This window comes from Gossypium arboreum, chromosome 5, assembly GCF_025698485.1.
Source record: "Gossypium arboreum isolate Shixiya-1 chromosome 5, ASM2569848v2, whole genome shotgun sequence".
In the NCBI taxonomy this organism is placed as follows: Eukaryota; Viridiplantae; Streptophyta; class Magnoliopsida; order Malvales; family Malvaceae; genus Gossypium; species Gossypium arboreum.
Genome location: NC_069074.1, coordinates 21938309 through 21953329, shown reverse-complemented (window position 1 = coordinate 21953329; position 15021 = coordinate 21938309). Strand labels below are relative to the sequence as shown.

General features: G+C 32.8%; 1 protein-coding gene across 1 annotated transcript; it reads left to right on the top strand.

Annotated features, from left to right (window-relative positions):
- Window positions 1-11594: 11594 nt before the first annotated feature.
- On the top strand, window positions 11595-14559 carry LOC108453551 (eukaryotic translation initiation factor 5). Its single transcript, XM_017751709.2, has 2 exons — window positions 11595-11777; window positions 12638-14559. The coding sequence occupies exon 2, from the start codon at window positions 12974-12976 to the stop codon at window positions 14300-14302; it is 1329 nt and encodes a 442-aa protein (XP_017607198.1). The 5' UTR covers window positions 11595-11777; window positions 12638-12973; the 3' UTR covers window positions 14303-14559.
- The last annotated feature ends 462 nt before the right edge of the window (window positions 14560-15021 follow it).

Genomic DNA, 15021 nt, shown 5'->3' with positions numbered 1-15021 from the left:
TTACAATTTTTATTTCTGGGTAATTCATTACGAGTAATTATTCTTCCTTATATATTTCCTAAAAAGTTTTTGATTCTATCACAGTTATAAAGAGCTCCAAATCTCACTATTACTCAGGAACTTGAAACTCTACTGGGAAAGGTTCTCCATGACTGCCATGCCCTGCTCGACCACGACCATAGCCAACTTGAGATATAATATTCTTTTGGCGCAGCATTTGTGGAACCCAACCTCTACCACCACCAGAGTATCCTCCTCCACCCTCATCATTGCTTTCGCCGTTCATTCTCCATGACTCCAATTCAAGGAGTCCATGCATCATTCAGGAAGTTTCACTTCTCTCCCTATCTTATGATTATATATCTATCTTTGTCAATATATCTATCTTTGTACATTGAAGGCAATGTACATCTTAAGTGTGGGGAGGTCTTTCATATCATCATTAGAAATCCCTGAATTTTATCTTATTCTCACGTGAATCACTCATACCACTATTAGAATGAATTTTGATTAATTTATGATTTTTATTGATATGTCTTGAATTAAAACATAGGTATTTATGCATTGATTGTTTAAACTTTAGGACATTAGGGAATCAAGCATAATAAGTTGATTTTTGAAGAATTAAAAAACATTTAGGTTGTTTCCCTAAGTTTAGGTATTGTCTTGAGTTGAAATTCACAAGTTTGAACATCAAAAAGCTATAATTTTTGTGAGATCTTGAGCCTTTAAGAGCATCTATTATTTCTTTCATGCTCACTTTCATTATGAGTGCGTCAGTATTGAATTGTTATTCTAGAACTTGCTTGATTATGCATGTCAAGACCACACCGTTTGATTTGATATGTCAAAATGATAAAGGCACTTAGGTTTAACCCACTCACTCCATAAAAGCCTACCTTCACAATTAACCCTTAGTGAACCCCCTTGAGCCTAACAAACCATTCATTGATTTACCCCTAATATTAACCCATAACTCATTTTTATTGAAATCCCCTAAATTAATTTGATCCCTATTTTTGTCGAGATTTGAGTTGGAATAGTTGCTTAACTATGTTTTATTCTATTTTGTATTTTGAGTTGTTTTTTTTTTAAAAAAACATTCATGCTTACATATTAGCAGTAATTCGGTATTATTGAGTCGCAGTATTTAAATTCCATCTTCTGAGAAGAAGCTCACTCGTAGTCAACTGATGACTAGTTATTTTTTCTAGCTAGGTAATTTTTTAATTCAATCTCGATTCTAACATCTTCTTTCAACTTGTGACCACACCCCTAACCAAAGCCACGATTACAACCCTCTAAAAGACCTTTTTGATTGATGTATCAACTCAATTTATAGTGGTGGAGATTTGATTTTCAAGCAAGCCTATGGTAATAACTTTTCATATTGACTAATGAGTGCTTTTATTGATGTCCTTAAACATCTTGAGTGATTTGAGTGAATCTTTAGTGAGGATGTTAAACTCTGTGATATTTTGATTAAAGGTAATCACTTAGATGAGGGGAGACACCTATGTTTTCATGATAAAATGCTCAACTTGGAATGTTTGAAACTTTGATGTACTTTTAGTTGAATTTTCAATATATGAGTACATATGGATTATTTTGAGATATTATTGATAGAGATTATAAAGTGAGAATAATTTATTTTGATTGTGAGTTGAGGATTTTGCTTAAGGACAAGCAAATGCTTAAGTGTGGGGGCATTTGATAAACCATAATTTATACATATTTTTATCCCATGCTTAGCGCATTTATGAATGGTTTCTCTTTAGAATTGGTGAATTCGATGCTCCTAATCCTTTAATTTCATATTTTATACTTAGGTGAGCATAGGAGAGTAAAAAAAGCGGGAAATGGGCCGAAAATGGAGAAAATGAACCCACTCAGGAAATCAACACGGCCTGGCCTTTCTCACACGGGCGTGTCCCACGGCCGTGTCCCTTTGGCAGGATTGAAGCATGACTTACACGGGTGGATCAAACGCCCGTGCCCATTTAACAGCCTTGACCACAGCCTTAAATAATCGTACACGAGCGTGTCCCTGCGGAGCCCAAGTTTAGTCCAATTCGGAAAAGGCCAATTTTGAGGGCTCATAGGCATTCCAAAGCCTATTTAAACACCTGAGGACGCACTTAGAAGGGGGACGCAAAATAGGAAGCAAGGAATTACTCAAGGGAAGCCGATTGATCCATCTCAGAAGCCGGATTCATCATCAAGATTGAAGATCTCCCTTCAAGTTCCTTCAGGAGTTTTGGGTTTTCTTATGTTTTGTTATCTTTATGCTTCTAAGAGGTTTTCTTTCATAAGTATGAACTAAACCCCCTTAAATACCTAAGGGGAATGAAACCTAAGACGAATCTTGTTATTATTATCTGAATTATATGGTAAATATTTGACTTGTTCTTAATTATGTGTTCTTAATTCTTGTTTTAATATTCCAAGATATTGATTCAAGTTAAGCTCTTATTCAGAGGAGGAATAAACCCTGTCTAAGAGTAAATTTGTTATAATTAAGCAGAGTTCATTGCACGCCTAGAGATAGGGTGATAAGATTTTGCCGGATTAGGGTGAAAACTAATAAGGGAATCCATAGATCGAGTTAATGCAATTCTAGAGTGTTAATTAGAAAAAGATTTCAATTATTCAACCTAGGGTTAGACGTTATTAGTCTCGAGAGAGATAATAATATAACTTAGGGATTTCTACGGATCAAGTCAAATGAATAAATCGTCTGATTCAAAGTTAAATAACAAGTGAAGTCTAGGTGGATTTTGTAACACCTCTAACCCCGTCCCGTCGCCGGAACAGGATTACGGAGTATTACCGGTCAATACAGTATATTTATACGTAAAACAAGAATAAATACAGAATTATACATTTCTTTATGTAGCTTTAGTCGGTCCACAATACTTAATAAGAATAATTAAACAAACTGGGGCTCGATCGGAAGCTTAGAAAATTTTTCGTACAATTTTAAATTTTCTTATTTTAGACAGTACCACACGCCCGTGTGGCTAAATTTAACATACCCGTGCGGCTTGGGACACGCCCGTGTCCTCAACCCGTGTACAACACTGACTTTTAAACACGGCCATGACACACGTCCGTGTGGCCTACCCGTGTACTAAACTGACTTTAAGACACGGCCGTGGCAACCAAGGCACACGCCTGTGTGACAAATCACGTGGTCTCAAAATGAACCTTGTATTTTAAAATTTACCAATCCTGCAAATTGTAGACAACAAGCATTTTAAAATTTCTCCATTCAATTAGTCCAAATATGGTTAAACACACTTAATACTCATTAAACCATCGTATCATAATTTAACACGTATACTTAATAATGTCTTAAATTAAACCATTTCAAACACATTTTATGTACTATCCAATACTTACTTTAAACACTTATCACGTATCATTATCAATTATCAATTTACTTATTTCACTATTACAATCACAATCCAATATGACACACTTAAGACATCCTAGGTACATGCCATTATCATCAATTAACATACTTTACCTTATTGAGTTCGGGATCGGCCTGGAATGCTGACTCAACAATCTGACTTTACCTTAACCTGCGCACGGAAACAAACTGTACGCTGAGTAGGAACTCAGTGGTATTTCTGTAACAGTCAAATTATTCAGTGGTGTCGGAAACAGTGATTTGAGATCACTAAATCCGATGAGTAATTTTAGAAATTTTAACAAATAATAATTATAGGCCAAGCGCGAACTTAAAAGAATTATTTTTTAATTAGTGAATTTTGCGACTTTAAAAGAATTAATCAAGAAATTAGGGTGAAAACGAGGTATCGAGACCTCGGATTCATAAACCGAGCCATAAATATTTTTATAAATATTTATGGAGTGTTATTAAGTTAGTATTAAAGTTTCGTTAGAAAATTTTAACGTTTGGTTAGTCAATTAATTAAAAAGGACTAAATTGAAAATAGTGCCAAATTTATTAAATTGTGATTAAATAGTTTAATTGATTAAAAAGGAGGGATTTAAAAGGTAATTGGACCCAAATTGTATGGGCTGGACGGTTGGGCAAGAAAATCAACAAAAAAGACAAGGAGAAACAAGGGCAAAATGGGAAATTTTGTAAATTAAACATATAAAACAAGACAAATTAGAAAAATCTAGAGATATCATCATTTTTCTTCAGCAAAAACGCCATGGGAGGTATGAAAGCTGCTGGTTTTTCATACTTTGACATATGTGAGTTCAATTCTTGCCCTTTTCTTTGATAATTTTATGTTTTTGTGACTTTTACAATTAGGTCCAAGTGTTTAATTCATTAGTTTTTGATTTTATGAATAAAATTAAAAGCTATCATTGATAAGTTTTGGCTGTTTATGATGATATAAAATGAATTTGAAGCTTTGATTTTGTTGTTTGATGATTTTGTCAAGTAATTTGAATAGAAATTGATTTTAGGACCTAATTGTAAAAAAGTTGTGAATTAAGGTTTAGTGTTAAAATTATGATTTTCAAAGGTTGTGTAATAATTTAGAATGATGGAATAAAATGTTAATTGAGAAAAATTAGCTTAATAGATGGGCTAATTGAGTAAGGACTGAATTGTATGAGCTGTGAAATTTAGAGGAAAAATGGTAATAAACATCTTGAACTAAAACAGTTTTGGACAGCAGCAGTAGGTTGAATTTGAAAAATCACCATAAATTGTATAAATTGAATTAGAGGATGAATAAAATATGTAATTAAAGCTTATTGAGTCTAGTTTCTTATAGAGAAACGGTGTAAGCAATTGAATTGTAAATTATGAGATATAATGAATTTTGTGAGACAAGGTTAGAACGAATTCGGGTTCCCCTGTTTTGACTTTGGAAAATCACCAAAAATTGGATAAAATTAATTAGAGGCTCAAATTTATATGCTTAGAATCCTTAATGAGTCTATTTTCAATAGAAATCAATGGGAACATTATCCAAGTTTTGTACTATGATATAATTAATTTTTAGTGAAGAGAGGTCAGAACCGTAGGATAGTGAAACAGGGGAAAATTAAATGAATAAACTGTACTAATTGGCTAAACCAAAAATTCTGAAAATTTTATGTGGAATGATATGTGAGTCTAGTTTCAGGGAAAATTTACGGATCTTAATTTCGAGCTCTGTAGCTCGAATTATAAATGATTGAGTGACTATGACTCGTGTAAACAGCTTGATGTAAGCATTAATAAGTAAATTGTGAAATTGTACTTACAAGAATGTTATATACATTAAGGATGTGGAATGGAGAGGAGGAGGAGGAAAACAAATGATATATGTTTATAAGAAAACAGTATGAGAATGATACATATCATGACATGTATATATATGACTAGTTTCAATATGATGCTTGTTGGGTATGAAGTTGGATTGAAATGTCTAAGGCAAGTATTTTATTCCGCGCATCTGAAATGTGGTATTTTATAAAGATATGATCTAGCTTTAAATATATATGCTTGATGATTAAGCTGAAAATATTTGGTAAGATGATAATCATGGTATAAAATTATAAGTGGTACCATAATAGACAAGGTAAAATGAGTATGAGAGACACGTGTATGATGACATACAAATGCTATGTTTGTAGTTTAATTGAGAATGTTTAATCATTAAATGAATACCATGTTATATGCTTTTGATTTTGTATAAGTGTGTAAGAGATTAAGGTCGACCAAGGCTTGGAAAATAGCTTAGATATTGACCACACAGGCAGAGACACGGCCGTGTGTCTCAGTCGTATATGGAACACGACTTTAGGACACGGGCGTGCGATGTGGCCGTGTGCCCCTAAATTGATGATGATGTCATAAACAGAAAGCTCCACGGACAAGGGACACGGGCGTGTCCCAAGCCACACAGGCGTGTGGAATCCACACGGCCTAATCACACGGGCGTGTGGGTACTGTTCACAAGTAAACTTTTTTAAAAAAAATTAATTAAGCGAAAAATTTTACGAGAAATCAGTTGAGCTCCGACTTGATTTTAATGTTCATGTTGGGCTTCAAGGGCCTAAATAAAGGTCGTTATATGTATATATGATCTCAGAAAGTGAATAGTAATGTTTCGATTAATCTGTAAATGTTCTGTATGTATTGGTAACACTTTGTAACCCTGTTTCGGCGATGGATACGGGTTAGGGGTATTACAATTTCTATAAACTAATACTTAAAATATAATATATACATAAAATCATATAATGATCATAATTATTTAATCATTCAATTCATAAATAAACTCTTCATAATTCACTTAATTTTTATCATTTATTAACTCGATTAGCTTTTCAAATGAATTCATAAATCATCTAAACATTAATACTTTCCATTCGCATGTTTTACTCATACTTCAGTCCTTGATTCAATATTAATAAACATTTATAGTATCAATCAATTTATCGGTTTTATACAGTAACATTCCGGCACTCTGTAGCAGTCAGTTATGCAGTAACAACTATTTATTCAATAACAGTCAATTATTCTGTAGCAGTCAACCTTTAATACTTTTAATTACCCTTATTAACATGACTTGGACCTAGACGGATACACGGATCCAACCCACACACCGGGGATAGTATACAGTGTTTCATTGGTTGAAGCCGAAATACATCGTAACGGTAATAGTAACAGTAACGTAACGGTACACAAAGTACCTCATCGGAACAAATCAAAAGCGATAAGAATGAGTTAGGTACAGAGTACCTCTTCGAATGAATCGAAGCATCACGAAGAGTCGACACATATAGTGTCTCATCGACACACAGTCGAAATATCCCTGAACACTTCCAATCCTATGGCATGCCAATTATTTCCGACTAGCCCGATACTGTTAATAGGGATTTTAGTAAACTTTCAAATTTTCAGTTTCATTTCAATACACTTTTCCATATCAATTCACATGCAATTCAATTTCAATACAATATACATATTTCAATTTTAATATAACATGCCTTTTAATTCATTTTCCAGTAATCACACATTCGAATATTTCATACTTTAATTACTTGTCACATATCAATCATGATACAACAATTAATAATCAAATTCAATAAATTATAAAACATTATAATTCTTACCTTAGCATTTCCATTCTCAAGCAATTCGAATATTAACATAACAATTAACTATTAAGTTCAGTTTATAGAAATACAAACCGTAGTTTCCGAGCTAAATCCCGTTGTCTTTGCCTTATCCTCGCTTAACGGAGATTTTTCGAGACATCATTAGCTACGGGAATTAATTAAATATTATTAATACACTATCATTAAATTTTTCACATTGAATATTTCAATTTCTATCCAACTTTTACCTTAATTCTAATTTAGTCCCTAAACCGAGACTAACTTTTATTTTTCATATTTAACTCAATATTTTCATTTAATTTTCACTTTAAACTTATTTCAGCTCTCTAATTTCACCATAAACTATGATTTCAAAATTCTTTAATTTAGTCCCTACTATTCAAAACTTATGAATTACTTTACAATTCAATCCTTATTTCATTTCTAACTTGAATTTCTATCAATTTAGCCCTTAATTCATCTTTTTGTTCAACAAGAACAATGTCTTATAATCAACTATCTTACAATATATCAACTTAACTTCATCAAAACCTTGTTCTAAAGTTTCTAAAACATCAAAATCAAGTAAAAATGGCTAAATTGACATACCTATTTAACTTTCAAGCCTTGAAATCCAATTTTCCCTTTTTCCTTCTTTCTTTCTTCCTTCCTTCTTTCTTTCCCCTCTCTCTGTTTCGTTTCATCCTTTCTTTCTTTTTCTATTCTTTTCTTTTTATTCCTTTTACTTTATATATATATATATATATATATATATATATATATATTATAATAACTTAATAATAGCTATAATAAAATATCTATTTAATATCCAATATCTATTTTACATTTGCATACACCTATATTATTACATTTGTCTTTCTTTAATCTATTTATTATATAAATATCTTTTACTTAATACTAATATATAATTTAATAATATACTTATATAATAAATAAATATACATGTATTTTACAATTGTATGTATATTAGTATTACACATGTCACCATATGCACCATACATTTGTCTTTTCTTAATTTATTTCATAATATAATAATATAATTAATTTAATTTGAAATACAATAACAATAATAACAATAATATATTTATAATTTAAACAACATAAAAATAAAAGATTTTTATGTTTTGTCATCTCATTCTTTAGAATAGGCTTAATTGCCTATTTAGTCCCCTCAATTTTCTTTGTTCTACAATTAAACTTTCACTCTTCATTCAATCTAGTCCTTTCACTGAATTAGCCTTAATTCAAGCTAATTCACTTAACCAAAATCTAATCAACTACACTACTAGCTTCATAAATATTCTAATAAATGTTTACGAATTTATTTTGCGAAAATAATGACTCGAAAATTTAATTTTTCGATGACCTTAAAATTTGGGTCGTTACAGATTTTTCCTTAGGTATTGTCTCAATCAATCAAATTTTCCCAAAAGTATTTTCCCAAGTTTTCTTTCTGTGCATTCTTCGTTAGTAAGTAGTTTAGATAACCAAACCTCTTAATTTTTAGGCTAGATAATAAAAAGGAAGTAAATACTAGTACTCGTATTTCCTTTGGGTTCAACAATCCGGTCTTGCTGAACTATACTACTGTTCGATAGGTACACTTGCCTTAATCGTGATAATAAGTTAGTCTTAAGAACGAGTCATTTATAAATCTGTAAAACCTGTTACGAATATCATGCAACCATTAAATTTGGATTAAGATATTATCATGTCTTATTTCTTTCTCTTAAATTTCTGATTACAATATATGGAATAAATTCTGTTTTAGAATGCCAATGTAATTATGGGGTAATCAATGGTTTCAAAAAAAGGTAATCCAACATGGAAGAAACTCCAATTCTAGCTGCTAGTTTATCAGATTTGTGAGCAAAATATTGAATCTTTTCTGTGATTTAGTCTACATTACTGTAAGCAAAATATTTTATGTTTGATATACAAAGGCAATTACAAAACAGATCACAAGCATTCATAACCGAAACAAGTACATTCATCCACAAAAATATCCAATAATTAAAATCTAGGTTACTTACTTCACTACTCCCTCTCTCTTAAGTTCCTCAAAAACTTTAATCTAGGTTTCTTGACGACCATTTCAAGATCCTTTGAGTCCTCTCAAACCAACCACACTGACTACTCATAATTGCTGCAACTCAGCTATGGCCTCTCAAACCCACATATCTCTCGATTTCAAGATTGGTGTTATTGGTTGGGGCTCCTAGGTACCAAACCAAACCTCCATAATTTTATTTTTATCAACAACTAAAAGAACAAAGATTAGAGATTTTTGAAACCGAACGATTTCAATTTCAAGCTTGTTTTCGGTATTTCTCTTTTTTAAAAATTTGAGTTTGGGAATCCCTAAATCATCCAAGTTTCTTCCCTAGCTAAAGAAACAAAGGAAAGCATAAAATTTTAGGCATAAAATCTATGGAGAAGTAAGGAACAATAAGAAAAAAAAGAGCTTTATGCCATACCTTAAGCCAAGACCTAGTGAAGAGGGATGGAATAATCCTGAGAAAGAGAGAAAGAGAGGAAATGAAATAGCAGCTTGAGAAAATGATATATGCGATGGACTAGAAAATGAAGAACAGAAGAAAGAAAAGAAATGAAGAAAGGAAGAAGGAGAGACTTTTACCTAGATGAAGGAGGGACTGGAAAATGTCTTACAGAAATGAAATTCGTAAGGTAATTTCCCTAAAACGTAAGACATTTTACCCGTGTCTTGGAAATCATTTTCCAAATGGAAAATGTTTTCAGGCAAACAAACACTGGAAAACCAGGAAAATATTTTCCGTAAAATATTTTCCTAGCAAACAAACGCACCATTAGAAATCAAAAGAATTTCCATAGCTACCAAAAGAGAAAAATGTTAAGGAGACTAAGGGGAGTTAGAATATCAAGTTGGATTCAAGAAATAGAAGCTGGAGGAGAGAGAAAAATCAGTTAAAGATTGAAATCAATAGGGCAAGGTAAGAACTTTAAGACTTCAATATATTTTAAGTAGAGTTTCTCATGTAAGCTAATATCAAAAGCATGAAAATGATGTTAAGGTAGAGTTTTCTTATATAAGGTTCTATGTTCTTGATATATTAGTGAAGGAAAATATATATGAATATTTAGTTAGCATGGGTTACATTAAAGTGGTTACTTTGCATATTTTAGGCTCGGAGACTAAATTGAATAAAAGTAAAACTTTAGGGCAATTTTATAAATATATCAAAAATGACCAAATTGAGTAAAATGAATTATTTTATTGTCTAAATTAATAAATTGAATTAAATTATTAATTTAGATCAAGATTGGTTGAAAAATCGAGGAAAATAGAAAATTACCGAAATACCCTTGAATCTTGGTATTTTTGCAATTCAACCAGATAAGTTCGTGAAACCTAATTATGTGATATAAGGAATATGAGTTGATGGTACATGAAATATTGATATAACGAATTAACTGATTTATGTTTATGAAGAAACGGTAAGAGAATGATATTTATCATGACATGTAAATATGTGATTATCTTTGATACGTTGATACAAGGAAATTAAGTATGTTTAGGCGGCAATATGTTTGATTTTGATTGGTCCCAAATATGAATGCTAGATGAAATAAAATGTCTGATAAATAAATTTGTAACACTGATAATGCTTCGTATCCTATTCCGGTGACGGATACGGGTAGGGGGTGTTACAAATAATATTAAAATTATTTTTCTTCCGGACTCAGATTTGTGGTCTCGAAACCACTGTTCCATTTTCACTGAAAACGGGCTATTACAACATGCGTCGCTTTACTATCAGTTGCTTGGACAATCTCCACGGAACTTCAAAACACCTAATCACCGCAATTAACCCCTTTGATCGATAAAAAATAATGTAAATGTCTTGTCTAACAACATGACTCCGCAAGTTCGTCAAAAAAATTGTCACAATTACATGTTCTCACTCTCCATAATGGTAATGGCTATTAGTAGTACGTTTCGATTATCATCTTCTACAACTGCAATAAGAAGGGTTTGTAAATATTTTCCACAGTCAGGTTCCATCAACCTGCATAAGTAGTTTATAATGAGGAAAGATTCTAATATGTGTCATTAGAATTGATAAACAACAACGATTTTTTTAGGCTGGGAATGGGATATAAATATAAATTTTGTTGCCACCACATTGTTAGGTGGCACTGTTTTAAAATATAATTTTTTTACTTGTACAATATTTATTTTGTGTTGCTCGATAAAGTGATAACACCATTTAAAAATATTTTTTCACCTGGAATGATTGTCAAATGAGAGTATATTTTTTAAGTTGGTACCACTTAACACAATAACGACACCTAATTTTATTATATAAGATAAATTATTCTGCTAAATAATCCGGCTAATTTCGTAATTAAAATTTTTTATTATCTACCCAAAAGAATCCTTAATAGAAAAGGGAATTAAGGGCAATATGGTAATAATAAAATAAGTTTATTCGAGAATAATCAATACTAGAAAATTCAAGATGCTGCGTTTGCCCTAGCGTTTCACATTTCCCTTCTTTGGCGTGTATAAAGTTGAGAGCTTCTCAATTCTTCTCCACAAGAAAAATCCCTAATATCTATTTTCCTTCCAAATTCTCCTGCCTCAGATTCGCAATTTATCTCCTACCATCATTTTCCTCATCTCATCAAAGGTTTGGTTCTTTTTGTTTCATATTTTTTTATTATTTTCATTTTCTATTGATCTGTTTGCTTTTTTTTTTTTCTTTTTATTTGTCTATCGTTCATTGTATCTCTCATTTTTTGACCGATAGCTAGATTTTTTTTTCCTTTTCTTTTGTTCGATCCTTGTTGAGCTGTTTATGTTGTAAGAGCTTATTGTTTAATTTAGCTTTGTATTTGTATTATTTTAGATGATCAGATCGAAACCAGAGGGTTTGTTTTCTGTTTCCTTTTTTTTTTCGAATTTAGATTATCGCAATGCAGATATTCTTTCATATATATATTTGCTTAATATTTCATTATTTAACGTTGGACGGAAGGCTTAGGTTTTTTTATACCAAGATCGTAGTACTTAAATTTTCGTTTTAATTACCTTATTTTCAGTATTTTCTAATAAGATATTTTTTGTATTATAGGAGATTTAGAACTGCGGATTTAGGTTTTTCTTTTAAGTCTTGATCTGTCTAGTTTCGTTGCTTCAATCAGTCCTTAATAAATCATTTTTTATTTTCTTTACAATCTAAACTTTTTATTGGTATAGAGAAACTTATGAAGAAATAATTTAATCTTGGTTTTGATAGATATCCCGAGTTTTGATGTTATAATACTGGAATATGCTATGCTTTATTGGATTACAAAAGTTGACGATGTTTAGTATGTGTATTTCTTCATGCATAACTATAGATGCAATTTTGAAAATTGTAGTGTTATGGTTTTGCTAGTAATGTTCAAGTTTCGCTGATGTAGCAATTTTCATGTTATGGTTTTATGCCAGTTATTGATATTCTATGCTCTGACCTTTGCCTGAATAAACTCCATCATTGTCTTTCAGGAAGTTGCCAGATTAATCTGCTCTGCTGCAGATTGCCAAAGTGGAGTCTGTTACTTGTGAGTCTTCTTTTATGTCTGAACGGGCCTCTTTCTTTTTGTCATCAATTGGATTGCTTGGAGAGTACTGTCCCACGTCCAGAAAAAAGAATAGAAGTTCCTGTTCTGGAATTAGCTGCATGCATATTGAGGCCAATCAGAGACACAGTTTGGGTTTCCGTTTTATGCAACATCTTCCAAGTGCAAGGAGGCAGCTTGGTAACAGATTTCTCCCCACGATTTTGATAACCAGTATCTGATATCTCCTTTCTGATTAACAGTCTCCCTCAGTTTGATCAAGATGGCTTTGCAAAATATTGGTGCTTCGAACAGTGATGATGCCTTTTATAGGTATAAGATGCCTAAAATGATAACCAAGATTGAAGGGAGAGGAAATGGCATCAAGACTAACGTGGTTAACATGGTAGAAATTGCAAAGGCCTTGGCTAGACCTGCTTCTTACACCACAAAATATTTTGGATGTGAACTGGGAGCCCAATCCAAGTTTGATGAGAAGACTGGAACTTCTCTTGTAAATGGGGCCCATGACACTGCCAAGCTTGCAGGGCTTCTTGAGAACTTCATTAAGAAGTATGTTCAGTGTTATGGCTGTGGGAACCCTGAAACTGAGATAGTTATTACTAAGACACAGATGCTTACCCTGAAATGTGCCGCGTGTGGGTTTGTTTCTGATGTTGACATGAGAGATAAGCTTACAACTTTCATTCTTAAAAACCCACCTGAGGCTAAGAAGTCTTCAAAAGACAAGAAGGCAATGAGGAGGGCTGAGAAGGAAAGACTCAAGGAGGGTGAGGCCGCTGATGAAGAGCTTAAGAAGATTAAAAAAGAGGCAAAAAAGAAAGGTTCCTCTACCACTACTACTTCAAAGGCTACTGCTGCCAAAGGTGCAGTAACCAAGAAGAAAAGCAAACATTCTGATGAGGATCACTCCCCAACTCACAGCCAGGCTGATGAGAACGAAGAGGTGGATGATGATGATGATGATAATGTGCAGTGGCAAACGGATACTTCACTGGAGGCTGCTCAACAGCGTATACAAGAGCAGTTGAGTGCTGTTACAGCTGATATGGTAATGCTTTCTACTGAAGAAGAAAAGAAGTCAGTGAAGAAGTCGCCAGAGCGTGAGGTTAAGGCACAAGAGAATGGTGTCATTGCCCATGAGAAACTTGTTGATGAGATAAAGAAATACCTCAATAAGGGGTCATCTGCAGCTCAGCTTAAATCCTTCCTGGGTTCACTCCCTGGAACGTCCCAAGAAATCATGGACGCCCTTTTTACTGCACTCTTTCATAATGTTGGGAAGGGGTTTGCGGAGGAAGTAACTAAAAAGAAGAACTACCTTGTAGCAGCAGCCAGAGAAGAGGGATGGCAGATGATGCTCCTCAATTCTATCGAGTCTTTCTGTGGCAAGGCAAACCTCGAGGCAGCTAAGGAGGTGGCTTTGGTTCTTAAAGCGCTATATGACAATGACATCTTGGAAGAAGAGTTCATCATGGAATGGTATCAGAAGGGTGTAGCCGGTGGTAATAAGAGTTCTCAGATATGGAAGAACTCCAAGCCCTTCATCGAATGGCTCCAGAATGCCGAGTCTGAGACAGAAGAGGAGTGATTCTGAAGCTCTTGGTATAGTCGTTTATTGTGCCTTTTATGGCAGACGTGCTATTTATAGTGCAATAATTTTCTCTACCGTGGCTATAGTTTTCAGTGTGTGGGACTTGGTCGTGTTCTTTAAATAAAATAGTGAGCTACGCCTGGCGTACATGCTCGCTGTTGTGTTGTGCTTTCTATGGTTTTTGTTGTCTGTATTGAGTTCGGTTTCCGGGGTTGGAATTTTTTCTGGTTGTGCTTAACGATGATTTGAATTCACTTTGTTATGTGCGCTTCTTTTGTTTTCCTCGAATTAAAAGCAAAGCTCCTATTTGGGTTGGCCTGGCTTTACCTGACTATTAAACAAGTATAATGGGAAGTATTAAATTTGAACAAAACAACATTTAGGTATGTTTGATTTGATGAAAATTGACTGTCCAAAATATTTTTTTTTTGAAAACATTCTGTTTTTTAAGTGTAATTCAAGTTTAGGGCTTTTAGCTCAATCTTTGTTTTTAATAAATAAAAATATCAAGTTCTTCAAAAAATATGATTTTCAACTCCATAAAAACCTTGAGCTTTGATAATATATACAAGAAAATATCAACATCACATGCGGTGCTAATCTAAAAACATTCACAAGATCGCAGTTTACAAGAGAAGTCGTTTTTGGCTGTAGTTTTTCAGACAAATCAACAACATGATATCGTTAGTGCTCTTCTTAGAAAGGTATCTAATTGC

Excerpts from the sequence above, each read along its gene's own strand:
- LOC108453551 (XM_017751709.2), top strand. The coding sequence starts at position 12,974 with ATGGCTTTGCAAAATATTGGTGCTTCGAACAGTGATGATGCCTTTTAT.